The sequence below is a fragment of the Heterodontus francisci genome, chromosome 1 (genome assembly GCF_036365525.1).
Source record: "Heterodontus francisci isolate sHetFra1 chromosome 1, sHetFra1.hap1, whole genome shotgun sequence".
NCBI lineage: Eukaryota > Metazoa > Chordata > Chondrichthyes > Heterodontiformes > Heterodontidae > Heterodontus > Heterodontus francisci.
The window spans coordinates 20,360,357-20,387,102 of NC_090371.1; the positions used below are offsets into that span (position 1 = coordinate 20,360,357).

The following is a 26,746-nucleotide window of genomic DNA, read 5'->3' on the forward strand; positions in this document are numbered from 1 at the left end:
TTAAAAGAATATTATACTGCTGGTCCCGGTGGTTATTGTCAGATTGACACCTGTGGCCGAGAGAGTCTACAGTTTTCGAAAGGCTAAACTAGATGCCAAAACCTAGATATCACTGTTTGCAACATTAGTGTATGAGATATTCACATGCATTCCTCTGGATGCCCATATATAGCACCTTTAACAAGCTCAAGATATCCCACAGCTCTTCACAGCCAATGAAGTATAGTTACTGCTGTAATATACAAAACAAGGCAGACAATCTGCACATAGCAAGATCCCACCATAGCAATGTGATAATCATCAGATCTGTTTTAAGGGTGCTGTTTGAGGGATAACTCCCCTGCCATCTTCAAAATAATGCCATGCGACCTTTCACGTCTACCTAAGAGGGCAGACGGAGCCTCGGTTTAACATCTCATCCAGAAGATGGCGTGACATTCTTTTGTCTGCTCCTGCGACACTTTAGTCCCTCCCTTAAAATAGTAGCAACCTTGCCTAAAGCTGAGAAAAATAGATAAACCTACAACTTCTGAAAGAAATGAGCATGCTGAGAATAGCTCTGCTCGACTCCCCATATCCTAACTCGCACCAAGTCCCTTTCACGCATCACCCCTGTGCTCGTTGACCTACACTGGCATCTGGTCTGGCATCGACTCGAATTAAAAATTCTCATCCTTGTGTTCAAATCCCTCTCTATCTCTGTATCCGCCTCCAGCCTTACAACCCTCGGAGATATCTGCACTGGTCCAACTCTGGTCTCTTTCTCATCCCCAATCTGCTTCTTTCCACCACTGGCACCTGTGCCTTCAGCTGCCAAGGCCCTAAATTCTGGAATTCCCTCCCGAAATCACTCCGCCTCTCAACATCTCTCTCCTCCTTTAAGATACTCCTTAAAATCTACCTCTTTGACAAAACCACCTGTCCTAATATCCTCCTTTGTGGCTCGGTGTCAATTTTTGTTTGATCACACTCCTGTGAAGTGCCTTGGGATGTTTTACGATGTTAAAGGCAAGTTATTGTTACACTGGTGCACTATCGCTGCTCCTTCACCAGACTCTGTGCACTGGAATACCTGATCAGTGATGAGCAATCTGTGTGCAACCGAAGACTGTAAATTCCAAGTTTACTTTTTAAAGGGAGCTGGTCTTTCCCCTCACTGAGGTGTAAGGATGCCATTTTCAGGAAGTGAAACACCTGATCACCTTGGGTAGCCAGTGTCAGTTTCAAGCTCTCCCAGGTCAGACATGGCACAGGCTAGATGCAACAGTAATAGCTCCCTGTGCACCAATCCAACATAACCCTTGGCCTCAGAACAGCAGCCACTATCGCACCAATGCGGCTCATCTGATTTCCCAGATCAGCCACTCACCGAGCGGGGATTGCCAATTAGTCTGAATTATGGGCAGTTTTAGTGCTGTGCACTTGCATCAGTGGAGTTCACCTAAGCCAGTCCCAAACTCATTTTCGCTCATGTACAGTGCTTTACAGCTGGGAGATGGAAAGACTTTCATTTAAAATTCTCATCCTTGTTTTGAAATCCCTCCATGGCCTCACCCCTCCCTATCTCTCCAATTTCCTCCAATTCTGGCCTCTTGCACATCCCCAATTCTCACTATTCCACCATTGGCAGCCGTGCCTTCAGCTGCCTTGGCCCCAGTTCGGGATTTCCCTCCCTAACCCTTTCCACCTCTCTACTCTCCCCTCCTTTAAGACACTGTTTTTAAATACTATCTCTTTAACCAAACCTTTGGTCACCTTTGGCTCAGTATCAATTTTTTATCTGATTATGCTCCTGTGAAGTGCCTTGACAGGTTTTACTCCGTATAAATGCAAGTTGTTGGTCTCGGTGTTGAGTCTCATCCCACCGATGATTTAAGCCCAAATCCACAGGTGACATTACAGTGAAGTACTGATGGCACACTTCAGTTGCTGAGCTGGGAAGAAATGCTCTTTCCAACCCCAAAGAACAGGAAGGATTAACCTTGAGCCTATTTGGGTTCGGAGTGAGCTTGCAGCAAACACTGTAACTCTGTCTAAAATCGTTGCAAGCTGATGCTGACTTTGAACAGGTTTGGGATCGTTTCCAAGTTAGGCTAAATTGTCAGCTTCCAGGAAGCTTTGCTGAAAGTCACATTGAAAGAAACCCACACTTAGGCCAGTCTATCAACTCTCAAACCTTCAACAGCAGTCTTATGCAGGAGGTGGTGGTCTACAACCTAATGATAACAATATGACCTCTCACCCTGGAGATCATGACCTCCCACCCTGGAGATCACGACTGGACCTGTTTGATCTGTGGATTGTAATCTCCCTGCACTGTGCCAGTCATCCCTGATATTCCTCGACTTTCTTTTACTAAAGAGGAAGAGATCACCAATGGAAGTGGAGCTATCCTAGCAATCTTTAGTGACAGTGTAAACCCTACACCTAAACTAGTTTTAATAGACAACTGTCACTATTGGTGGTGTCGTAAATAGTGAGGAGGAAAGCGTTAGATTACAGGACAATATAGAAGGGCTGGTAAAATGGACGGAGCAGTGGCAGATGGAATTTAATCCTGAGAAGTGTGAGGTGATGCATTTTGGGAGGACTAGCAAGGCAAGGGAATATACAATGGATGGTAGGACCCTAGGAAGTACAGAGGGTCAGAGGGACCTTGGTGTACTTGTCTGTAGAACACAAGGCAGTTGCACAAGTAGATAAGGTGGTTAGGAAGGCATATGGGATACATGCCTTTATTAACCGAGGCATAGAATATAAGAGCAGGGAGGTTATGATGGAGCTGTAAAAAACGCTAGTTAGGCCACAGCTGGAGTACTGTGTACAGTTCTGGGCACCACACTATAGGAAGGATGTGATTGCACTGGAGAGGGTGCAGAGGAGACTCACCAGGATGTTGCCTGGGCTGGAGTATTTCAGCTATGAAGAGAGACTGAAAAGGCTAGGGTTGTTTTCCTTAGAGCAGAGAATGATGAGGAGGGACATGATTGAGGTGGACAAAATTATGAGGGGCATTGACAGGTTAGATAGGAAGAGACTTTTTCCCTTAGCGGAGGTGTCAATAACCAGGGGGTGTCAATAACCAATAATTTAAAGTAAGGGGTAGGAGGTTTAGAGGGGGTTTGAGGAAAATTCTTTTCACTCTGAGGGTGTTTGGAATCTGGAACACACTGCCTGAAGAGGTGGTAGAGGCAGGAACCCTCACAACATTAAGAAGTATTTAGATGAGCACTTGAAACGCCATAGCATACAAGGCTACGGGCCAAGTGCTGGAAAATGGGATTCGAATAGTTAGGTGCTTGATGGCCAGCATAGACATGGTGGGCCGAAAGGCCTGTTTCTGTGCTGTATAACTTTATGACTTTATGCCCCTGTGAAGGCCAAGATAGTCTAACCTCCACAACTGCAGCTTGTGAATTCCGCTACAGGAATGAAGCAGAAAAAGGAGAGAAAAGAGGAAAACAGGGAAGAGAAGGACACTTTATTGTAACTCGGTCATTCACAGAACAGGATCCTCAAGCACATTGCAAATCGCACACCAAAGGTTTATGCATCATTGACAGCTGAGCATTTAAATCAGACGAGTATCACACCCCTCCCACAATGGAAATACAAGCTATTCACCCATTAACCTCCAGACAGGTCTGTCCCTTGTTGCCCAGGCCTCAACCCTACCTCTCCATCTCCTCACCATCTTCCCCAACCCCTATTTGATCCAGAAACTCACAAAATTGCCTTTTGACCCACTAACACCGTTTGCTTAGTTCTTTAGGTGACAGGATGGCCCATCACTTCCTTTTATGACTCTCCGATGGTTCCAAGAAAAAAAAAACTTATTTCACGCACCTGCACATGATTTCGTGAGTGAGGAGCACCCGACACATCTCTGGGTTCTTATCCTGCCCTTCATAAATGATAGCCTGAAATATGAAAGAAAAATAAATCATTAGAACAATCTTTAATCTATTTGTCCGGGCTGAAGCTCCCAGTGTCCTACTGAGGGAGTGCTGCACTGTTGGAGATGCCATCTTTCAGATGAGACGTTAAACCGAGGCCCAGTCTGTCCTCTCATGGCACTATTTCAAAGAAGAACAGGGAACTTGTCCCCTGGTGTCCTGGACAGTAATTAAGCCTCAACCAACATCAAAAAAATAAACAGATCATCTGGTCAGTATTGCATTGCATAGCTGCTTATGGGATCCTGCTGCCTGCGAATTGCCTGCCACATTTCCTACATTAGAATAAATCTCAAACATACTAAATTCACTGTACAGCATTTTGGGGTGTCCTGAGGTCGAGAGAAGCGCTACAGAAATACAAGTTCTTTCTTTATAGTTAGTGCAGTGTGTAGTGTCGTACTGAGCCATAGGAACCGACAGGGTCCCCCATTTCGGCAGAGTCATCTGATCTTAGCCAGTATGAACATTACTGCAATTCTCTTCAACATTACCAGATTGGGATGATCAGCTGGGATTCCTAAATCCTGTGATCAGGAAGAGGAAGCCTGACTGATTTCCACATCCACCCAACCCCTCTCCACCCCAATCCCAAGGGTACTGAGTCCAATTGTAGCGTGCATAGTGCCTTCGCTGGTTGAGATGAGTAAATTCCATAAAAGCCTGAAGCAGGCCTGTAAGACTCAAGTGCCTCAACGCCTCAGCAGGTCTGACCCGTTTGCTCACTAGATGTCGATCCACATCTCTCATTAACCACTGAGTCACAGCCGGGAGTGCGGAGAATCCCTGAGCTGCGAAGCCTTGTGGTACAAGACCGACTCTGTCAGGTGCCCTCGGAAGCATGAAAACAGATGGATTGAAATGAAGGAATGAATTGGTGGAGTTAAGAGCAAATTGAAAACTATTAGGATTATACACATGCAATGACACTTGGCTTATGAAGAAATATGGCTTCTTGCCTCCAGGACCTGCATCACTGAAAGCATACAGCAGCTAAACGCTATCTGCCACAGGATGGAGATTTTACATCTTATCGATCCTTTATACACCACTTCTCTCTCCATGTGCTATTGATCCATCTATCTGTACACCTATCATTCATTAATCTAAGCGTGCTCCTGCCTTTCATTCATCTATCAATGTGTCCCAATCTGTCTACCTGTCTGTTTAGCTACCCTCCATCTATATCTCTGTCCATCTATTTGCACATCTATCTATCCCTCTGGTTAACGGTTTATCTGTCTGGTTAGTTGTCTATCTATCTATCTCTCCACCTGCCTGTTTACCTTCTCTAACTATCCTTCTGCTTATGTAAGTATCCCTACCTCTTCATCCCTCTGTTATCAATTACATCAATCTACATTTATCTATTTGTCTTGTCTCTAAATGTCTATCAGTCTATTTATGAACGTTTATTTATATCTCCATTTATCTATCTATATTTATCAACCTATCTAAATATATCAATTATATCTATCTAGATCTATCTCTCCCAATCCATGTACATGTCTAACTATATTTAACTATTTGTATTTCTATCTCTCTATTGATCTATACCTCTATCTTTTCATTTCTTGTTAAAAGATGCAAAATTTAAGTATGGTATTTTGAACTGAGCTGAATTACCTTGTCATTATTGGAACTACTTGAAGAGGAGAAATTTGTAGGACTATGGGGCAACAGCAGGGGGAGTGGGACTAATTGGATAGTTTTTTCAAAGAGCTAGCACAGGAATGTTGGGCCAAATGGTTTCCTTCCATGGTGTAAGATCTTACAATTCCATGAGGAAATTAACAGTTAAGAAAATAAATTAAGTACTTAGTGCATGACATGCTTTGAGCGACATGCAGGAAAACCAAGATACAGCACAGTGGTGCAGTGGTTAGCACTGCAGCCTCACAGCTCCAGCGACTTGGGTTCAATTCTGGGTACTGCCTGTGTGGAGTTTGCAAGTTCTCCCTGTGTCTGCTTGGGTTTCCTCCGGGTGCTCCGGTTTCCTCCCACATGCCAAAGCCTTGCAGGTTGATAGGTGAATTGGCCATTATAAATTGCCCCTAGTATAGGTAGGTGGTAGGGAAATATAGGAACAGGTGGGGATGTGGTAGGAATATGTAATTAGTGTAGGATTAGTATAAATGGGTGGTTGATGGTCGGCACAGACTCGGTGGGCCGAAGGGCTTGTTTCAGTGCTATATCAATAAATAAATGTCAGACACATAGCTTGTTTTCCTTTTCAAGTGGAAATCCAAAGTCAAAGGTCAAGTGTCATAGTTCAGGACTCCATCAAGGTTCACAATAGAAGTCGACCAGGTAAATTGGTAGTTCGGTGATATCAAGCTCTTTTTTTGAGAAAAAAAAAGAAACCCTGTAGATTGGCTAAATGGCCTCCTTCTATACCAAAGACTTCTAATGTTCTATAGGAGCACTGAGATCGTAAATAGTATAGAAATTAATAACCTGGTGCATGAACTTCACATTACAACAACAACAACAATCTGGTTTCTATACCATGACAGTATGACAATGGGGCGCAGGTTGAAAATAGCAAAAGGAAACTTCAGGACAAAGGTCTGGAAGGTAAGCTTTTCCTCATGTAAAGTTTGGTCAATGCAAGAAATGGACTTCTAAGTATGAGAATAGTAAAAAAAAAAGTTGGAATCTTTGAAGAAACCAGAATGCCATGATGGTGGTAACGGAGGGTCTTCCTCGATGAAAGAGATAAAGTGGACCAAATGTCCTTCCGTATTTGTATTCATCTTGTCACCTTGTTAAAAAAGGGCAGGGGTTGAGGTGAGAAAGAACACCAGGAGAACACCAGAACACCACGAGAAAGGAATAATCAAGGCCACACAATGAAAACTCTCATTCCTAAACTGTACTCTTTGAGGGATGTCAGTGCTGGGGAATGGAACTCATGCCAACCAAATTTAGAGGAAAGCTTGCTCAACTTTGCCCCAACTTTCAAAGAGCACCCCCTACTGTAGCAGTGTGGTAAATTCCTTTCCATTCCCCACATCAGTGGCATCTGCGAGAGATTTATTAAATTGGTACTGAATTAGGGACAGTTTTGCACTGCAGGCCCATGCCCACTAGGAGCTGGATTGAGATTGCCCAAACACACTAACTGAACCCAGTTATGAAGGCAAATCTACAATGGCCTGTTTGCAATGGAAAACCTATAGGCATTTAATGCATTTGTATGGTGCTCCTGTGTCTGCATGGGCTTAAACTTATTCTTTTTCTCATTCTCAACATGAGGGTATCACGAGCAACGTCTGGCATTTATTGCCCATTCCTATCTGCCCTGAGAAGGTGGGTCTTCTTCTTGAACCTCTGCAACATATATAGGGGGTTCGTTACAACAGAATGGCTTGCTAGGCTACTTCAGAAGCCAATTAAGAATCCCGTTGTTTTTTTTAATTCTTTCATGGGATGTGAGTGTCGCTGGCAACACCAGCATTTGTAACCCATCGCTAATGGCACTTGAGAAGGAGGTAGTGAGTCGCCTTCTTGAACCGCTGCAGTCCATCGACTTCTCTGTAGAGGTTTGGTACAACTGAATGGCTTGCTAGGCCATTTCAGAGGGCTGTTAAGAGTCAACCACATTGCTGTAGGACTGGAGTCACATGTAGGCCAGACCGGGTAAGAAAGGCAGATTTCCTTCCTTAAAGGACATTAGTGAACCAGATGGGTTTTTATGACAATCTGGTACTTTCATGGTCACCATTACTGAGACTAACTTTTAATTCCAGCTTTATTAAATAATTGAATTTAAATTTCACCAGTTCCCATGGTGGAATTTGAACTCATACCTCTGAAGGTTTAGCCCAGGCCTCTAGATTACTAGTTCAGTAACATGACCACCATCATCCCCTACATGGAGAGCTACATACAGACCAGACTGTGGAAGGACAGTGAGTATCCTGCCCTAAAGGACATGAGACCAATTTACTTTATATGGGTAATGTTTCCCTTAAAATGGCAACAGAGGAGTATAATAGGAACAAGTGTAATAGGAACTAGGTAACTAGCAATATCACAACAGTCATTTCCAGTCTATGGGCGCTGATACAAAACATTACTTATTGACTGATTACTTATAGCATTAAACTACCCTTCTCTATCTACAGTACATCAGTTTTCTGTCGATACATAGACGTCTCCATGTAGTTTGTAGAATTGTCCAGCACAGTAGTGGGCCATTCGGTGCATCGTGCCTGTGCCAGCTCTGAAAGAGCTATCCAATTAGTCCCACTCCCCCTGCTATTTTTCGAGAGCCCTCCAATTTTTTTTTCCCTTTTTAAGTACATATTCAATTCCCTTTTGAAAGTTACTTTTGAATCTGCTTCCACTACCCTTTCAGACAACGCATTCCAGGTCATAACAACTCTCTGCGTAAATAAAATTCACCTCATCCCCCCGCCCCCCCCCCCACCCCCGTTACTTTTGTCAACTATCTTAAATCTGTGTCTTCCAGTTACTGACCTTCCTGCCAGTGGAAATAGTTTCTCCTTAATACTCTCGCAAAACCCTTCCTAATTTCGAATACCTCTCCTAAATCTCCCTTTAGCCTTCTCTGGACAACAATCTGAACTTCCCTAGATTCTCTCCATAACAGAAGTTCCTCATCCCTGGTACCATTCCAGCAAATTTCCTCTGCACCTTTTCCAATCATTGACATCCTTTCTAAAGTGTAGTGCCCAGAATTGGACACAATACTCTAGCTGAGGTCTAACCCTAATAAAGGGTTCGCATAACCTCTTTGCTTTTGCACTCCCTGCCTCGATTAATAAAACCAGGGATCCCATATTCTGTTTTAACAGCTTTATCTTGTCCTGTCACCTGCGAAGGATTATGTATGTGAACTCTCAGGTCTCTTTGTTCCTGCATCCCTTAAAAATTGTACCACTCAGTTTATGTTTGTCATGTCAACCTTATATATCTGTCTGCCTTTCTATCCACTCTGTTTCGCTTACTATATCAGTTTTCAAATCCTCCATGGTCTCGCCCCTCTCTATCTCTGCAACCTTACAACACTCCAAAATCTCTGCGCTCCTCTAATTTTGGTCACTTGCACATCCTATTTTCATTGCTCCATGCCTTCAGCCACCAAGGACCTGAGCTCTGGAATTCCCTCCCTAAAATCTCTCCTCCTCTCTACCCCTCTGTCCTCCTTTAAGACCCTCCTTAAAACCTACCTCTCTGACCAAGCTTTTGGTCACTTGTCATAATATCTCCTTATGCAGCTCACTATCAAATTTTGTTGATAAACATTCCTGGGAGGGTCCTTGAAAAGTTTTACCACATTAAGGCTGAAAGGGCGGTGGAAGCAGATTCAATAGTAACATTCAAAAGAGAATTGGATAAATACTTCAAGGGGAAAAAAATTACAGGACTATGGGGAAAGAGCAGGGAATGGGATTAATTGGATAGCTCCACCAAAGAGCCAGCACAGGCACAATGGGCCAAATGGCCTCCTTCTGTGCTCTATCATTCTATGATTCTATGAAAGGCCCTACATAAATGCAAGTTGGTGTTGGTGGATGAACCTGCCTATGTTCTTTCCTCCCCACCCGCTTTCTCTCACTGTAGTCTCCCCACACAGACAAAAAGGATAGGAATTACCATGTGGCACAATATAGCAATGTAAACCACAGCAAGACATCAGCCTTGTGCATTGACACTGGAAAGATGGAGAGGAAGGAAGGATGAGAGAAAGACAGAAAAAAAAGGGGAGAAGCAGTGAACAGTAAGAAAAAGTGAAGGGACACATAATGAGCAATGAATATATAATGTTGCAAATACACAAATCTACAAGTTTATAATGTATTGTTTAGCATTGGATTGAAGCTATTAGGGCCGAACACAAGCAATGACACTCAGTTTATGAAGAAAAATTGTTCCTTCACTGCGAGAATCTAGTGTTGTGTGCAGTAGCAATAGGCAGTATCCATCTACATAATAAACTGTCAGGGGAAGGTCGCTGGTATCCACTCCCAGTGCATCTCTCTATCTCACACAGATACCGTGTGTTAACAGATGCACAGGCTACATCACCACCACAATCCTTCTTCTGATCCTTTCTACGCACCCTCGAGGCAACTCTTATTGCTTTTTTCCCCAACGTCCGGACAACTCTTCCTGGAATCAGGACTCCCCCGCTTCCTTCTCCCAAAAGGCCAACCTTCATTGCTCAATTGAGGCAGTTTGTACTGCCTGGCTAGCCATTTGACCACAGAAGGCATTGCGGCCAACCCTATTAACCTAAAATTTACAGGTGTGCACTTTCCAGCAAGGGATTGTTGGGCAGTTTGAAGGGGGATCCCAAGCCGATTTTGTTTTCTCCTTCCTAGCTTATAGCACAGAGGCACTGAGGGCTAACTATGGCACCCCAGCTTTGCTGCCCCACCTGAGAGAGCCTTTTGCAGCACTGATTGGTAACAGAGCGCTACGGGATTGCAGTAGGAAGCTCCAGTTGAAGAGGTAGTACCGGCACAGGCATCATGGGCCGAATGGCCTCCTCCTGTGCTGTATTTTCTGAGTCTGTAAAGAAAACCCCTCAGCCGGTCTACTCATCCTTCCAGAGTACCAACCACCCTTTGCAACCTATGTTGCCTCAGCCACACTTCCTGATAGCCCATTCTGGGGGTTATCATTCTCTGCACATAGAAATCCATCCAGCCCTGAACAATGTGTCCTCTTATTCTACTGCCCTCGAGTAGCATGGAATCATAGTTACAGTAAAGAAGGAGGACATTCGGCCCATCGAGCTTGTGCCAGCTCTTTGAAAGAGCATTGAAAAGAATACTTGGAAGTAATGCTTCAGACCTATCCTGCTATTTTATATACTTCTGTAAGATGCATTCTATTGACATCTCTACAAGGCTGTGTGCTTCTAGTTTGTCTAGTTGTTCCTCCCAGTTCACTCCTCTAACCCCATGGATCAGCCTCCTCACTGTCCACTGCACAGATCCTAGTCCACCCTTCACATTAAAGAGAACAGCATATAATGGAGTCTGACTTCCTAGGGCTGTAAACTTAACTGATTCAACAACATCAACTTGCATTGATATAGCACCTCTCACATAATAATATGTCCCAAGCCAGTTCACAAGCTCGTTGTCAGGCAGAATATCGCACCGAGCCATGTAAGGAGATCTCAGGTCAGATGACCAAAAACTTAGTCAAAGAGATGGGTTTTAAGGAGTGTCTTAAAAGGAGGAGACGGAGGCGGAGAGGTTTAGGGAGGGAATTCCAGAGGTTAAGAACTTGGCGTAGCCGCCAATGGTGTAGCGATAAAAATAGGGGAAGCACAAGAGGCCAGAGTTGTCGAGCTGCTGGAGGTTACAGAAACAAGGAGGAGCAAGGCCATGGAGGGATTTAAACACAAGGATGAGAATGTTAAAATTATGGAATTGCTAGACAGGGAGCCAATGTAGGTCAGCGAGCATGAGACTTAATACTAATTAAAACTCTGAAATATAAGACAGCTCTCTTCTCTCACTTTGTCTATTGCCAGCTTACACTGTTTCGATTTGGCCATGCCAAGTCAAATACCATCCCCTCAGCTCTCTTCAACCTTCGCTTTAAACAGGAACCATCCCTTCCCCTCAAGGGTGGGAACCTTCCATTTTTATGCCAATACAGGCAGAACTTTACATGGCCTCCACTGAACTTCACTTGCCACTGATCAGCCCAGCCACAAACCCTGTCAAGCCCTCTTTGCATGATTTGTCTGCTCCCTGTTTAAGTCCCTTAGTTGGAGGTGATCTGAGTCAAGTCACTTCAGAGACTTGAGCACCAACTCTTGGCCAACATTCCCAGTGCAGTACTATCAGAGGCTCTGTCTTCCAGATCAGATGATAAACCGAGGTCCCATCTGCCCTATCAGGTGGCGATGTAAGATACCATGGCACTATTTCAAAGATGCACTGGGGAGTTCTCCCCAGTGACCTGGCCAATATTTGTCCCTTAACCAACATCACTAAAAACAGTTTATCTGCTCGTTAGCTCTTGGTTGTATCTGGGATCTTGCTGTGTGCAAACTGGCTGCCACGTTTCCTACATTACAACAATGACTACACTTCATTGGCTGTAAAGTACTTTGGGATGTCCTGAACAATATAAGTGTGTTCCATACATCTCTGGGCCTCATGCCTGTTCAGGCAGCCCTGGAATGTTACTGGAATTAAGAGAGATTAAAAAAAAGACTTACATTTATATAGCACCTTTCATGACCACTAGGTATCTCAAAGTGCTTCACAGCCAATTAAGTACTTTTTGAAATATAGTCACTGTTGTAATGTATGAAACATGGCAAAACTCCCACAAACAGCAATGTGATAATAACCAGATAATCTATGTTTGTGATGTTGATTGAGGGATACATGTTACCAGGGAGAACTCCCCTGCTCTCCTTCAGAATATTGCTATAGGATCTTTTACATCCACCCGAGCAAGCAGATAGGGTTTAATGTCTCATCTGAAAGATGGCACCTCTGAAAGTGCAGCATTCCCTCAGTTCTGCACTGGAGTGTCAACTTTGATAGCAAAAGAAGGAGACAGAGAGAGTCTGAATCTGTTTACTCCAATGGAAGTGTCCTGTGAACTGGAGTTAGAAAACAGACTTTTTTTTCCTCCTGCCCTCCCCCCGCTATAGCTCATTTGCACAATGGGTGAATGCACCACTCCAAATGCCTGAGACAGCAAACATAGCTCATTGCTGGTCCATATGAAAGGCACGCACCTACAGTCCAGTCCAAAGCCAGATCGAAGCAAATCGCTTCTTAAAATAATAGACAGCACATGCACAGATGGGTCCGATCTTACAGGAAATATGAAGTACATGTGTGGAGATGGAAGGAAACCTGCTCGCACTTGCGGAGATGGTCTATTTAATGTGTCTGTTGAAAACCTTTACTTATGGATTTCCAATATCACTAGGCGGCCAAAGAATATCGATTAAGCTAGAGAGGAGAGAGAGAGAGCGAGCGAGACAGAGAGAGAGAGAGACTAACAGAAACTCTGAGAATCCAGTTCCAGGTCTGGCAACATCATCTATTTCCTTCACCCCACCATTGGTGGCCATGCCATTAGCTGCTGAGGCCCTAAGCTCTGCAATTCCCTCATGAAGGGCATAATACCCAATCAGTCACCATATCTTCGATGGAATATGCGGAGAAGCAGCATGTCCCAGCCAATAACCTGCAAACCTAGTGTTCAAAAAATGTCATCCGAAACACTGCTTGATAACCTCAGTTTACCTCATCCTTAGAACCTTCAACTCTGTTGTTCTGGACTCTTGTGCACCCAAGATTTCCTTCACCCCACCATTGGCAAACATGCCTTTAGCTGCCAAGGACGTAAAGCTCTGGAATTCCCTTCCGAAATCTCTCTAACACTCTCTCTCCTCCTTTAAGACAGTCCTTAAAACCTACCTCTTGACAAATTTTTTTGGTCACCTGCTTATCCAGCTTTGAATGAGTTAATTGACACAATGTTCAAGTGCTTTGCTTGGAGCCTATCCCATAGATCCACTACAATGGGGTAAAAAAAGTTCCTAGATATCTCTCTCTGGAGAAAGAGTTGTGTGATATGGTGAGAAAAGAAAGAACTTGCATTTACAGAGCACCCTTCACATCCTCAGGATCTCCCAAAGCGCCTTAAAGCCAATTAAGTACTTTTGAAGTTCCGTCACCGTAAACATGAAACAAGGCAATTTTCAGACAGCAAGATCCCATAAACATTCAATGAGCCAAATCTGTCTAGAAGGTGGGATTGTGATCTGATCATAGAATTATACAGCACAGAAAGAGGACCTTCAGCCCTTCGTGCTATTCAGTGATCAGATCCGTGGCTTGGAGTTTGTAGTGGGGGCTGAAGACAATGACCTCAATTTAATTGGAGGAAATTTCTGCAAATCCAATACTGGATGATGGACAAGCAGTCTGACAGGTCGGAGACAGCGAAGGTGTAAGGTACATGATTTTCAAGCTCATTTAAAAGCCATGAAGTAATAATTATTTGGCTAAAAGAAAGAAAGACTTGCATTTATATAGCGTTTTTAACAACCATCGGATGTCTCAAAGCACTTTAGAGCCAATGAAGTGTTTTTAAATTGTAACTGTTGTAATGTAGGCGAATGGAAAATCCAGTCTGTACATTAACCACAAACCACAGACTTTTGTCTGCTGCTAACGAAAACAACAAAAAACAGACTTAGAATGGGAAAAAAAGGTCATGACTTTGGACACTGCAACAGAAAAAAGACAGAGCAGGCTCCTTTTATGGTTGCAGGAAGCCATAAACCTCAAAAGCAGAATGAACTGTGCTATCGTCAGGAGAGGCAGAAAATGAAGACAAGGAACAATGTCTTTGTCAGACACTCTTCTCCCAAGACAACAGTCAATCCCACTTCTGAAATATATGCTATAGTCATTGAGTCATTTACGACAAAGAAGGAGGCCATTCGGCCCATCAGGCTCTCCACAGAGCAATCCCACACCCTGTAGCCCTGCAAGTTTATTTCCTTCAAGTGCCTATCCATTCTCCTTTTGAAATCATTGATTATCTCCGCTTCCACCACCTTCGTGGGCAGCGAGTTCCAGGTCAACACCACTCACTGCATAAAAAAGTTCTTCCTCATATTTTCCATGCATCTATTGTTCAGAATCTTCAATTTGTGTCCCATAGTTTTTGTTCCATCAGTTAATGAGAACAGTTTTTCCTTGTCTAACTTGCCTAAGCCTGCATAAGTTTGTACATCTCTATCAAATCGCCCCTCAATCTCTTTTGCTCCAAGGAGAACACCCCCAGCTTTTCCAACCTAACCTTGCAACTAAAATCCCCCATCCCTGGAATCATTCTGGTAAATCTCCTCTTTACCCTCTCAAAGACCCTCACATCCTTCCTAAAGTGTGCTGACCAGACCTGGACACAATACTCTAGTTGGGGCCTAATCAGAGATAACCAATGGTGAGCATTATTTAGATCTGTAGTTTGTTGTTCATCAACCTAATACAGTGCTTGGTGATCTTAACACCACTTTCTGTGGTTATTCTCTCCTGTGAAGGTTAAATCTAAGGTTATTTCCCCAAACATAGGAACAAACAAAATAATTACTAATCCTACAAAGGGGTGGAGAGAGGTGGTGGCGATGTCGAGCTGCGGGTCATCAGTGTACATATGGAAACTAATAGTGTGTTTTCAGATGATGCCACTGAGGGGTAGCATTTATGTGAGAATAGGATGGAGCCAAGGATAGATGCTTGGGGAACACCAGAGGTAACAGTACAGGAGCGGGAAGAGACTCAACTGCAAGTATTTCCCTAGCTATGACTGGATGGATGGAACTAGGCGAGGGCAGTTCCACCCAGCTGGGCAACAGAGGAGAAGTCAAGGGCTACAGACAACTCAACAACAATAATTTGCATTCATATAGCACCTTTAACGTAGCAAAACATCCAAGGCACTTAACAGGAGGTTTATCAATGAAAATATTATTGACATCGAGCCACATAAGGACAGGTGAGAAGGATGACAATTTTAAAATGGAGGCATTGCCAGACCGGGAGCCAATATAGGTCGGCAAGCACAGGGGTGATGGGTGAACGAATGAGACTTGGTGCGAGCTAAGATACTGGGGGGAGTGTTTTGGATGAGCACAAATTTAGTTAGGGCAATAAATGGAAGGCTGTCCAGGAGAGTACTGGAACAGTCAAGTCCAGAGGCAATAAAGGCATGGATGAGGGTTTCAGCAGCAGATGAGCTTAGGATGAGCAGAGAGACTGTATCATGATCAGTCACATAGGATGTCATTTGTGACTTTGATAAGGGCTGTTTCAGTGACACGGCATGAGCAGAAACCTGATTGGAGAGGTTCAAACATTGCAGGCATTGTCGGAAAGATGGGTATGGATTTGAGTGGCAGCAGACAGGGACAGAGAGATATGGCAAGCAGATGGATAGATGAGATTTATCTATCAAAAAGGTATAGGACTGTCAAGGCCTTGGAAAGGGTGTAGAAGAGAGTTATTAGATTGGTACCAGAGATGAGGGGCTTCAGTTATGTGGAGCAATTTGAGGAGCATTAGTTGTTCTCTTTAAAGCAGAGAAGGAGATTCGATACAGGTGTTCAAAATCACGAAGAATTTTGATAGAGAAAATAAGGAGAAACTGTTTCCAGTGGCAGGAGGGTCAGTAACCAGAGGATACAAATTTAAGATGATTAGCAAAAGAACTAAGGTTCTTTTCTAAGAGGGTGCATCAGGAAACATTTCTTTCTACTGCGAGTTATAGTGATGTGGAATGCATTGCCTGAAAGGGTGTGGAAGCAGATCGACTATTAACTTTCAAAAGGAATTGGATTTATAGTTGAAGGGGAAGATAGTTACTGGGCTATGGGGGTACAGCAGGAGAGTGGGACTAATTGAATAGCTCTACCGAAGAGCCAGCACAAGTACGATTGGCCGAATAGCCTACTCTGTGCTGCATCATTCTATGATCCGATGATATTGATTGAATTTTTTGAGGAGGTGACTGGATGTGTAGATGAGGGTAAAGCAGCTGGTGTAGTCTACATGGACTTCAGTAAGGCTTTTGATAAGGTCCCACATGGAAGATTGGTTAAGAAGGTAAGAGCCGATGGGATCCAGGGCAATTTGGCAAATTGGATCCAAAATTGGCTTAGTGGCAGGAGGCACAGGGTAATGGTTGAGTGTCGTTTTTGCAAGCAGAAGCCTGTGACCAGTGGTGTACCACAGGAATCGGTGCTGGGTCCCTTGCTGTTTGCAGTGTACATTAATGATTTAGACGTGAATACAGGAGGTATGATCAGTAAGTTCGCAGATGACACGAAAATTGGTGGTGTCGTAAATAGTGAGGAGGAAAGCCTTAGGTTACAGGACGATATAGATGGGCTGGTAAAATGGGCAGAGCAGTGGCAAATGGAATTTAATCCTGAGAAGTGTGAGGTCATGCATTTTGGAGGATAACAAGGAAAGGGAATATACAATGGATGGTAGGACCCTAGGAAGTACAGAGGGTCAGAGGGACCTTGGTGTACTTGTCCATTGATCACTGAAGGCAGCAGCACAGGTAGATAAGGTGGTTAGGAAGACATATGGGATACATGCCTTTATTAACCGAGGCATAGAATATAAGAGCAGGGAGGTTATGATGGAGCTGTAAAAAATGCTAGTTAGGCCACAGCTGGAGTCCTGTGTACAGTTCTGGTCACCACACTGGAGGAAGGATGTGATTGCACTGGAGAGGATGCAGAGGAGATTGACCAGGATGTTGCCTGGGCTGGAGCATTTCAGCTATCAAGAGAGACTGAAAAGGCTGGGGTTGTTTTCTTTCGAGTAGAGAAGGCTGAGGGGGGACATGATTGAGGTATACAAAATTATGAGGGGCATTGATGGTTAGTTAGGAAGAAACTTTTTCCCTTAGCGGAGGTGTCAATAACCAGGGGGCATAGATTTAAGGTAAGGGGCAGGAGGTTTAGAGGGGATTTGAGGAAAAGAATTTTCACCCAGAGGGTGGTTGGAATCTGGAACACACTGCCTGAAGGGGTGGTAGAGGCAGGAACCCTCACAACATTTAAGAAGCATTTAGATGAGCACTTGAAATGCCATAGCATACAAGGCCAAGTGCTGGAAAATGGGATTAGAATAGTTAGGTGCTTGATGGCCAGCACAAACACGATGGGCCAAAGGGTCTGTTTCTGTGCTGTATAACTCAATGACTATGATAATGGTGCTGCTAAAAATTCTTATGTTCCTGAGATGGATGTGAGATGCAAACTTGCGACATTCTTCTCAGGGGTCAAGTGTTGGAGCTACTCAGCTGCCTCTGTGCTTTATACATGTTACAATCGCCTCCTGATTAACAGATTACAAGTTAAAGCAAGTATTTTGGCTCTGCATGCGGATTACAAAGGCAATTACTAATAATAGACAAAGAAATTTGTAAACCCTTTATTGCAGCCTATTTAAGAATTAATTCTGCAATTTGCTCGACCTATAAACAGGAAAGACTTGAGGAAAAATAGTGATTATTTTAGACACCAGCCCTTTTTTTTTTCCTTTGCAGCACAGTGCTGTCTTGATGCTCAGAAAGACCACAAGCATTTTGGGATTAAAAGAGATAGCACAGCTGTCCCAAGATAGTGATCCTCAAGTCGTAAGACAGAACCAATATGAAGTGTGCTTTCAATGTCTATGTCTGCCCAACACTAAGACAATTTGCTTTTTTTTTTTAACATGCTTGAACATGCCTTCTTCGATTATAATATAGAATATCCGAGTAATCCACTCAGTTTCTCAAGTCTGTTCTACCATTCAATTAGATTATGGCTGATCTGTACCTCAAATTCCAACTACCTGCCTTATTTCCTTAACCATTAATACACTTGCCAGACAAAAATCTCAGTTTTGAAATTTTCAATTGACCTCTCAGAAGCTTTTTGAGTGAGAGTGTCCAGATTTCCCTTGTCTGAAGAAGTGCTCCTGACATCACCTCTAAATGAACAGGCTCTAATTTTAAGGTTATGCCCCTTTGTTCTGGACTCCCTCACCAGAGCAAATAGTTTCTCTTGATTTACCCTATCAACACCTTTAATTATCTTATATCTCAATTCGCTAATCTATACTGTTACATTCTTGTTCAGTTTTTTTTTAAAGTAATTTATACGTTCGGTACTGGGTGTTTAAATCCCAGTTCTGAGTTTTAAGGAGGAATGTGACATTATAGATAACATTTTGCTTTAGATAGCGTAAGAAAGGAGTAACTGATTCCAGTGGCAGAAGGGCTGGTCACCAAAAGCACACAGATTTAAGGTGATTGGCAAAAGACCTGGAGGTGACATGAGGAAACATTCTTTTACGCAGCAAGTTGTTGTGATCTGGATGGAATGCACTGCCTGAAAGGCTGGTGGAAGCAGATTCAATAGTAATATTCAAAAGAGAATTGAATTAAACTTTGAAGGTGAAAATTTGCAGAGCTATGGGGAAACAGCAGAGGAGTGGGATTAATTGGATAGCTCTTTCAAAGAGCTGGCACAGACATGATGGGCTGAATGGTCTCCTTCAGTGCTGTATATTTGTTGGTCCATATGATCTCCTGGACTGATTTTGGTCACCTGAACAAGTCAGAGAGGGAATTTTACAAAGATATTTTTCCCTTAGTGACTCTGGATTTTTTTTTTTGCCTCTCCCAGGAAAGTGCTCCTGGCCATCATGAGGTGAGGGGCAGGCTTGATGGATCAGCCGTTTTTTTCCTGCTTGTTATCTTGCATGTTTCACATATTTGTAGGAAGTACCCAACTGTCCCACATGATGGCAGTTGAAATTCAGTTCAGGGTGGTGCAACTTCCTAAAATATTCGACTTCTACCTCAAGTCCACAAATCCAGCCCTAACTAACTTAAAGGATGGCCCCTCAGTCTGCTGTTTGCAAAAAGAGTTGCTCGCATACAAAAGACAGCAGCACAGAATTACCTCAATTGCCAAACTGATTGAGAGAGATTACTGGCCTGGGAAACAGAAACACTGGAATAGCAGGGGGTGATCTTCGGAGGCTGGGATGGTGTCATATTGTTCAGACATTGCAGATATATTTAACTCCTTCTGTACCTGCCCTGGCAGTGTTTGATGGGACAGTGTAGAGGGAGCTTTACTCTGTATCTAACCCGTACTGTACCTGTCCTGGTAGTGTTTGATGGGACAGAGTAGAGGGAGCTTTACTCTGTATCTAACCCGTACTGTACCTGTCCTGGTAGTGTTTGATGGGACAGTGCAGAGGGAGCTTTACTCTGTATCTAACCCGTTTTTTTTTCTTTTTCTTATTTCCCTCTCAGTCACCCTGTCTGTCTGTGTCTCTCTGTTTCTCTCTTTCTGTCTGTCTCTTGTCTGTTTCAGACAGTGTAGAGTGAGATTCACTCTGTATCCACCCCATGATGTTCCTGCCCTGGGAGTGTCTGATGGGGACAGTGTAGAGGGAACTTTACTCTGTATCTAATCCCCATTTTTTTTTTTAGGTGGCCTTTATACCCCAGGCCCCTTTTAAATTTTTCATGTCGAGGGGGCCTTTATTGCTCAGGCCCCCTTTATATACATACTTATATTTTTAAAATAACTTTATTAAAAACAGAAATAAACAAAAACTCAAATTAAAATGCCATTTTCGGCGTCGACAATACACTCCAGTCCCTGCGGTGCCCACCGGTCGCAGAAGGCTTCAAGCATACCGGCGGACACCGCATGCTCCTTCTCCAGGGACACCCGGGCGCGAACGTAACCGCGGAAGGGGGGCAGGCAATCGAGGAGGACGGACCCCCCGACGGCCCGCAACCTGGACCTGTGAATTGCCACCTTGGCCAGGCCCAGGAGCAGACCGACGAGGAGATCCTCCTCCCGGCCCAAGCCCCTCCGCACCGGGTGCCCAAAGATCAGGAGCGTGGGACTGAAGTGCAGCCAGAATTTGAGGAGCAGCCCCTTCAGATACTCAAATAGGGGCTGTACCTGTCCTGGGAGTGTATAATGAGGACAGTGTAGAGGGAGCTTTACTCTGTATCTAACCCCGTGCTGTACCTGTCCTGGGAGTGTTTGATGGGGACAGTGTAGAGGGAGCTTTACTCTGTATCTAACCTGTTTTTTTTTATATCTAACCTGGTTTTTTTTGGGACACTGTAGAAGGAACTTTACTCTGTGCTGAGTAACTTTTATTTTGAACCAGTGCTGTACCTGTCCTGGTAGTGTTTGATGGGGACACTGTAGAGGGAGCTTTACTCTGTATCTAACCCTGTGCTGTACCTGCCCTTGGCGTATTTGGTGTGGACCCTGAGTGCCTGAATTGGAAGGTGTACATATCCTTCCTCGTGATTAACGTCCCTCACTTTGAAGAACACGAAATGAAAACAAAAGGGTAAAAGTTAGGTAAATCAGGGAGCGCTTTAGACATCAATCAGGATTTAATATTTGAGTAGAATTCTATAAAAGATATGGTAAGTAATGTGGTGTTATACTTCACATGCATAGTTGACCGAATTTGAAATGCCCTATTTCAAAGCTGCCCTTAAAAAAAAATTGAAATGCTTAAAGTGCTGATATTATTGTCTCACTTTTTTTGCATCTCGCTAAGATACAAATAAACAAAGGCAAATATATCTCAAGTCATTTGCATTCAAGTTCAGTGCTAATAAATTCAGCCAGCAGAAACCGAACAACTGCACCAAATGTTGCGTGAACATTTTCTGAATTGTATCCGATACTGTCGCTTCTGATGGGATCGATCAGTTCTAATTTGCATGTCACGCGACCGCAGAAAGGGTAGCAAGCAATTTAGCACTTCACTGCAGCACTGCGGCAAAGCTGTGTATGAGCATACGCTACACCCGGGGGAGAGGAGGAGGTGGTGATTTTGGCAACGAGGTGGTGCCAGGAGAATCTTCCCGAAGTCAAAATTAATTTCAGTGGCGACGCTGAAGAAAACATCTTGCAGGTATTGATTACCAACAAAGGAAAACAGAACACACAACAATTCAATACTTCAATGTATCACCCTGTTGCTATTAATAACATCGAGACAGACCCATCACATCATTAACACAGATCTACGGTGATTATGTCACCCCAAACTCATTTTAAAACAGTAACTTAATTTGAAAATCATGGCATAATAGGCGTAATGGATCCCTGCAAAAATGCCTCCTAAAAAAAAATGTCAAAGCAGCTGATTTTGAGAATTAGTTAACTTGAGAGGCACAGTTTCTATTTAAAAGGTGCTTGAGTTTGGAAAGCAACAGTAAACCCCGCCTGATTAATCAGAGAGATTTGCTCCTGTACATTTGACAGTGTAAAGCTCCTACCTGTTTGGTCATTGAGTCTATCAGCCGAACGAATAAATCCTGTTCTGTTCGGATGCCTATGTGGGTGGGGGAGAAAGACATGGAATAAATTAAATTAAACTTTCCTTCTGCAAATGTTTTTCATCAGACCCATCCTCCACTATAACATAACAAATATTGTTCATTTTCTAAAAAAAGAAAAAAGATAGTATTTTCATGTCTTGTTTTACGAGAAGGAACTTTGCAGGACATTTTCTTCAGCCATGATAGCAGTAAATCCCACAGCAACTTTCCAAAAACAGATAAGGCCATTGAATGTTTGGAGACCAGAGCCCAACAGTCGCAGTAGGTGAAACACTAACTCTGTCTATTCGCTTGTTTACAGATGCTGCCAGATGTGCTGTGGATTTCCAGCATTTTCTCTTTATATTTCAGATTGGCAGTTTTTAAGGTGACATGTCCTCTCTCTATCTCTTTCCCAATTCCTTCAACTTTTTTCCTCCCTCTAAATCTTTCTCTCCTGTCGGTCTTTCAATTCCTGCTTTCCATCACCATCCCAATATCTTTCACGTTTTATTGCAGTTTCACATTTCCATTTTTTTTTTCATTTTCTCTATTCTCTTTCTCTCTCCCCTCTCAAAGAAGAAACTGCAATATCTGAGATGGATTTGAGTGTTCCTCTCTCCCTCCTCGACCGCCGTTTGTACTTAAAATCTTTCTTCGCGGGGTCTCAGGGAGGCTGGTCCAATCTCAGCCCCAGACAAGAAGCTCTCCACCGCAATTTTAACAGAACAGACTGTAGGTGATACTGTAGACAGTTCAGTGCTATTACTGTCTGCGAGCTGCGAGCGACCGTGCGGTGTTTGCAATGAAATATAACTCACTTGCTAATTCAACAAAGCCCGGCAATGGATCCGGGCTGATCATTACATGTGTGTGTGTGAATATATGTGACAAATTAAAGGTGAAAGTTAATTCAGCGCGGATCGGTTAAAGGTAAAGCATATCACACACACACACGTCGGCATAAACATGTTTCTAATTTCACAACTCTTGCATGTTAGCTGTGCGTTAAAAAAAAAACAGTTTTTATATCAATAAAGTGACAATCAAACGAGATTAAAAATTTATCGTAAATAAATGTAAAACGCAATATGGGAGTTCAGACTCTAATCTAAACGATTCCTACTTAAAACCCAGAACTGAGATTTCAACACCCATTAGTATTAGTAATTATTGTTTTTTTTAAAAAGGCTCTTCAATACATTTATTCAAATATTTTCCCAAGCGTCATAAAACTTATATTTATATAGATGTAATTTAAAAAATTGATTTAATATAAAGTTTTGTGCCTAAGTTTTTCAGATGTTATTCTTCACTCATTTCAGCATTTATAAATCGCGGCGTTGGGCTGAAGGCGATTTGAATGTTTCCCGCAGAATTTACAAACACGGTACCGCCAGCGGAGATCTCAACTCTATTCAGAAAATAAAAACACTAACACTGGGAAATAGCGACAAGATACAGCCTGTTATCCAACTCCGAATACTGGTGTTTATATTTATTTTAGGAGTCTTAACTGAAATTAATTTGGTTCTTTTGCATGTTTTAACAAAACTCATGTTCATATTTCATTCAACCCACTCTGGGGTTTAATTGTAAGTTCTTTATATATCTATTATATGTGTGTGTGTATATATCCCAGACTCTGGCCACTAAACGAGCTCCCCACCCCCACCGCAATGATCTAACTCCTGCTCTGAAGCATGGTAAAAACATAGCCTTTATTTTGGAAGTCATTTGCCTGCTCGGTTTCTGAAGCTGCTTGTTGTTGTCTGCGCTTCTTACCGTTGCTGTACAGGAGCTGTAACTTGTAATGAACCCCGTTGTTTGTTTTCTCCCCGTTTTGTTCCTGCGGAGAAGCGACGATATTATAAAGCATGAGTTAAGATCGAATACAAGTTGGGGCGCATGTTGCATAAATGCAACTTTGCATTTCATCAAGTTTTATTAAACAAAAACAAATGGAACGAGAGTTCCGCGCAAGGCTGTTAAATTTTGCACGATTTTTTGTTGTTGTTGCGGAGGTGTTAGAGAGAGATGCTGCCAGATCTGCCGAGAGTTTCCAGCATTTATATATTATTTATATATTTTTATATTAGAGATAGACCGCAGCGGACCGGCCGCGATGAGGAAAAATTTGTATCAACAACACTCTTTGCAGCTCCAAGTATGTTTGGATGTGAGGTGTCGGAGAACAACAGGTAAAAAAAGGGGGAGAAAGATAGATAGAAAGAGGGACAGAGTAAAAATGGGAGGAAATTTTAAAAAGGAAGTTTGAGGATATGTGGAACTGGGATGGCAGAGATAGTGAGCTGGAAATAGTTTAAACACTACAACTCAGGTGCAGTAAAGAAACCAACTCAGGAAGAAAACATAGCCAGAGGAAAAGATAACTCTCGAAAGAAGATAAAGACACCCAAACACCTGGTCAATGGGGAAAGGAGGGAGAGAGAGAAAGGAGGGAGGAGGGGGAATAATGATCCGCGAATGGAGAGAGAAAGGGATTGAAAGGAAAGTAGGGAACAGGATAGGAATGAATGGAAACAAGAAAAATGTAAAGGAGATGAAACTTACTTTGTCCTTTTCCACAAAGTCTACAAACGCTGTCCTCTCGATCTCCACCGGCTGTCCCTGCCGGTCATAGAGAGCCAACACGAAATGGAAGAAGTTGGATTTACGGAGGTTGGACGGCGGCTGTTTCTCAAAGTGTGACCGGGCCAGACCGACCCCACTGCGGGCACAGAAGCACAACACAAAGCGCCGGGTCAGGAGCCAAAATCAAAGGTGCAGCTTAAGCAATTGAAAGCAACAGGAGGGAACGGGACTTCAATCCGTCGCATAGTTTATTTTGTGCGAGAGGTGGAATCAATCTTAATTTTACTTTGAAGCAACAAGTTTGGAAAATATTAAAAGATGATCCCTTGATGTGTTAAATTAGACCATCAGCATCTTGTCATGTGCGGAGTTAGAGCGGCCAGTTACCTTACTGGGATGAGCACTGGAGACGGGACTCGCATTTGCGCCGATTAATTCACAGTGCACGCGGCTTACAAAGTTACTTCTTAATAAAAATAATAACTTATTTGTTTAAGAAAGTTTTTTCGCACAGATCAGTGAGGGGGGGATGGGAAATGTTAAACAATTAGCAGGTATCGTTTTGCAAGTTTAAGGAGCATCAGTCATTCAGGGTGAAGTGCAAAGGGAGGGGGGGGGCGGAGAGAGCGAATTGGATTGGGGAAGAGAGAAACTGAAGAGAAATAATTTAGGAATGTTGTTCACTTGAAACGTAATATTGTGAGGGGTTTAAAACTATCCGATGCAAAATATGTGAGACGGGAAGGATGAGGAATGAAATAAGAAATCTCAATGAAACTCCCACAACAAATCAGGGCGAAATCAGATAGTTCTGTATACTTTATTCTTGATTTTTCGGGCGGTGAGAGAGAGATGGCGGAACAGCGGGGAAAGGAGACAGTAAAAGAGAAAGTTTTAGAAAGACAGTCTGGGAAGGGAGAAGTAGCCGAGGCATGTTCAAAAGTGGCACCTTCTAACAATCTCACCAAGGAATGGGGATAGAAAGGGTGAAAGGAACTGAGAAATAGGGAAAGGACAGAGGCAAAGAGAGAGAGAAAGAGAAACAGAGAAAGGAAAAGAAAGAAACAAACCAAAAGAGTACAAATACAAGTCAGAGGAAAGTGGGAACACAGAGACAAACAGAAAAAGGAAACACAGAGAGAGAAAGAAACGGAGAAGAAACAACGGCAGGAAAAACAGAGAAAGACAAGAAAAGGGATAAGAAAGAGAGAGCAAGATAAAGAAACGAAGACCGGACGAGGGAGTAAATAGCAGGAACAGATAACGGGGAATGAGAGGACTTAACATCTAAGTCTAGACGGAGAATTTAATTTTCACCTGACTGAAACATTCTTCTCAGAAAACAAAAAGTGAGGAGGAAAAAATAGGCGACAGTGCAAAGTAGTAGCGAGATCTGAAGAGTTGGGAGCTTGTGGTAACCAGATGAATTGGAGAGGGACACTCAGTAACTGGGATACAGGGGCAACAACACAATTAAAAGCAATAAATACCCCACCACACCCACACATACACACACCCCTACCCCTCCACAAGAAACTGTGGGGTCCGCACTAACCTCTGAGCCGCAGTATTAGCGTCCAGTATCCCGCCGGACTGCATCCAGGATCGGACAGGGTTTATTCCAGGAACCAAAGGTTCCTCTTTCATGGTTATCCCACCTCTCGGTATGGTCTCCTGTATGGCAAACATCAAAGCAGCCTCCGTTGTCTGTCTGTTGGCTGTCTTGTGTTATACTTGTGCTTCCAGGAGAGACACAAGAGTTAATTCTGTAGATTTTCTGGGTGTTGTGTTGTCTGAATTGCGACTCAGTTTCAGTGAGAAGCTCTCCCAGTATTTCGCTGCCTGACCACTGGGCAAACAGACCCCCGGTTAGTCAATTGATCGTCTTCACTTCTCTGATCGGAGGACTTGCCAGCACTTGAGAATTGCTTTCACTGAGAAATTACCATGTTGGCTTTCTCCTCTTTGAAAGAGATCTTCCAATGCAGCTGGATAAAGTTGGATCCGACAAGACCAGCAGAGTGAAGGCAGTATTTGTGGAATGAGATAGAGAGAGAGAGATAAAATTGCAAAAGAGATGGTCAGCTCCTGGAAACTGTGCTCGGAAGAGTGAGTTATCCATGTACCGAGCCAGAGGCTGAGGAGGGGTTTTTTTTCTCTTGCTTTGCTCCCCCCACCCCCCCTCCCCTGGGGGAGACTAGCGTGGTTTACAGATCTGCGATTGCCTCCTATCCCTTCTCTCTCTGTGCCCCCTCCCTCCCTCCCTCCCCCTTCCCTCCCCTCCCTCC

The 26,746-nt window shown here is 43.3% G+C and overlaps 1 protein-coding gene across 12 annotated transcripts in view; it reads right to left on the bottom strand.

Moving 5' to 3' along the window:
- LOC137374610 (transcription factor COE3-like) overlaps window positions 1-26,339 on the bottom strand; it is a 517,803-nt gene extending 491,464 nt beyond the window's left edge. For all 12 annotated transcript variants that reach the window (XM_068041551.1, XM_068041855.1, XM_068041689.1 and 9 more), the window contains exons 1-5: window positions 26,014-26,339; window positions 24,438-24,594; window positions 23,649-23,712; window positions 21,822-21,877; window positions 3,847-3,920 (exon numbers count right to left, since the gene is read on the bottom strand). In XM_068041551.1, the coding sequence (XP_067897652.1) occupies window positions 3,847-3,920; window positions 21,822-21,877; window positions 23,649-23,712; window positions 24,438-24,594; window positions 26,014-26,147 (485 nt within the window). In that variant the 5' untranslated portion in view covers window positions 26,148-26,339. The remainder of the gene's footprint in view (window positions 1-3,846; window positions 3,921-21,821; window positions 21,878-23,648; window positions 23,713-24,437; window positions 24,595-26,013) is intronic.
- Between the last annotated feature and the right edge of the window lie 407 nt (window positions 26,340-26,746).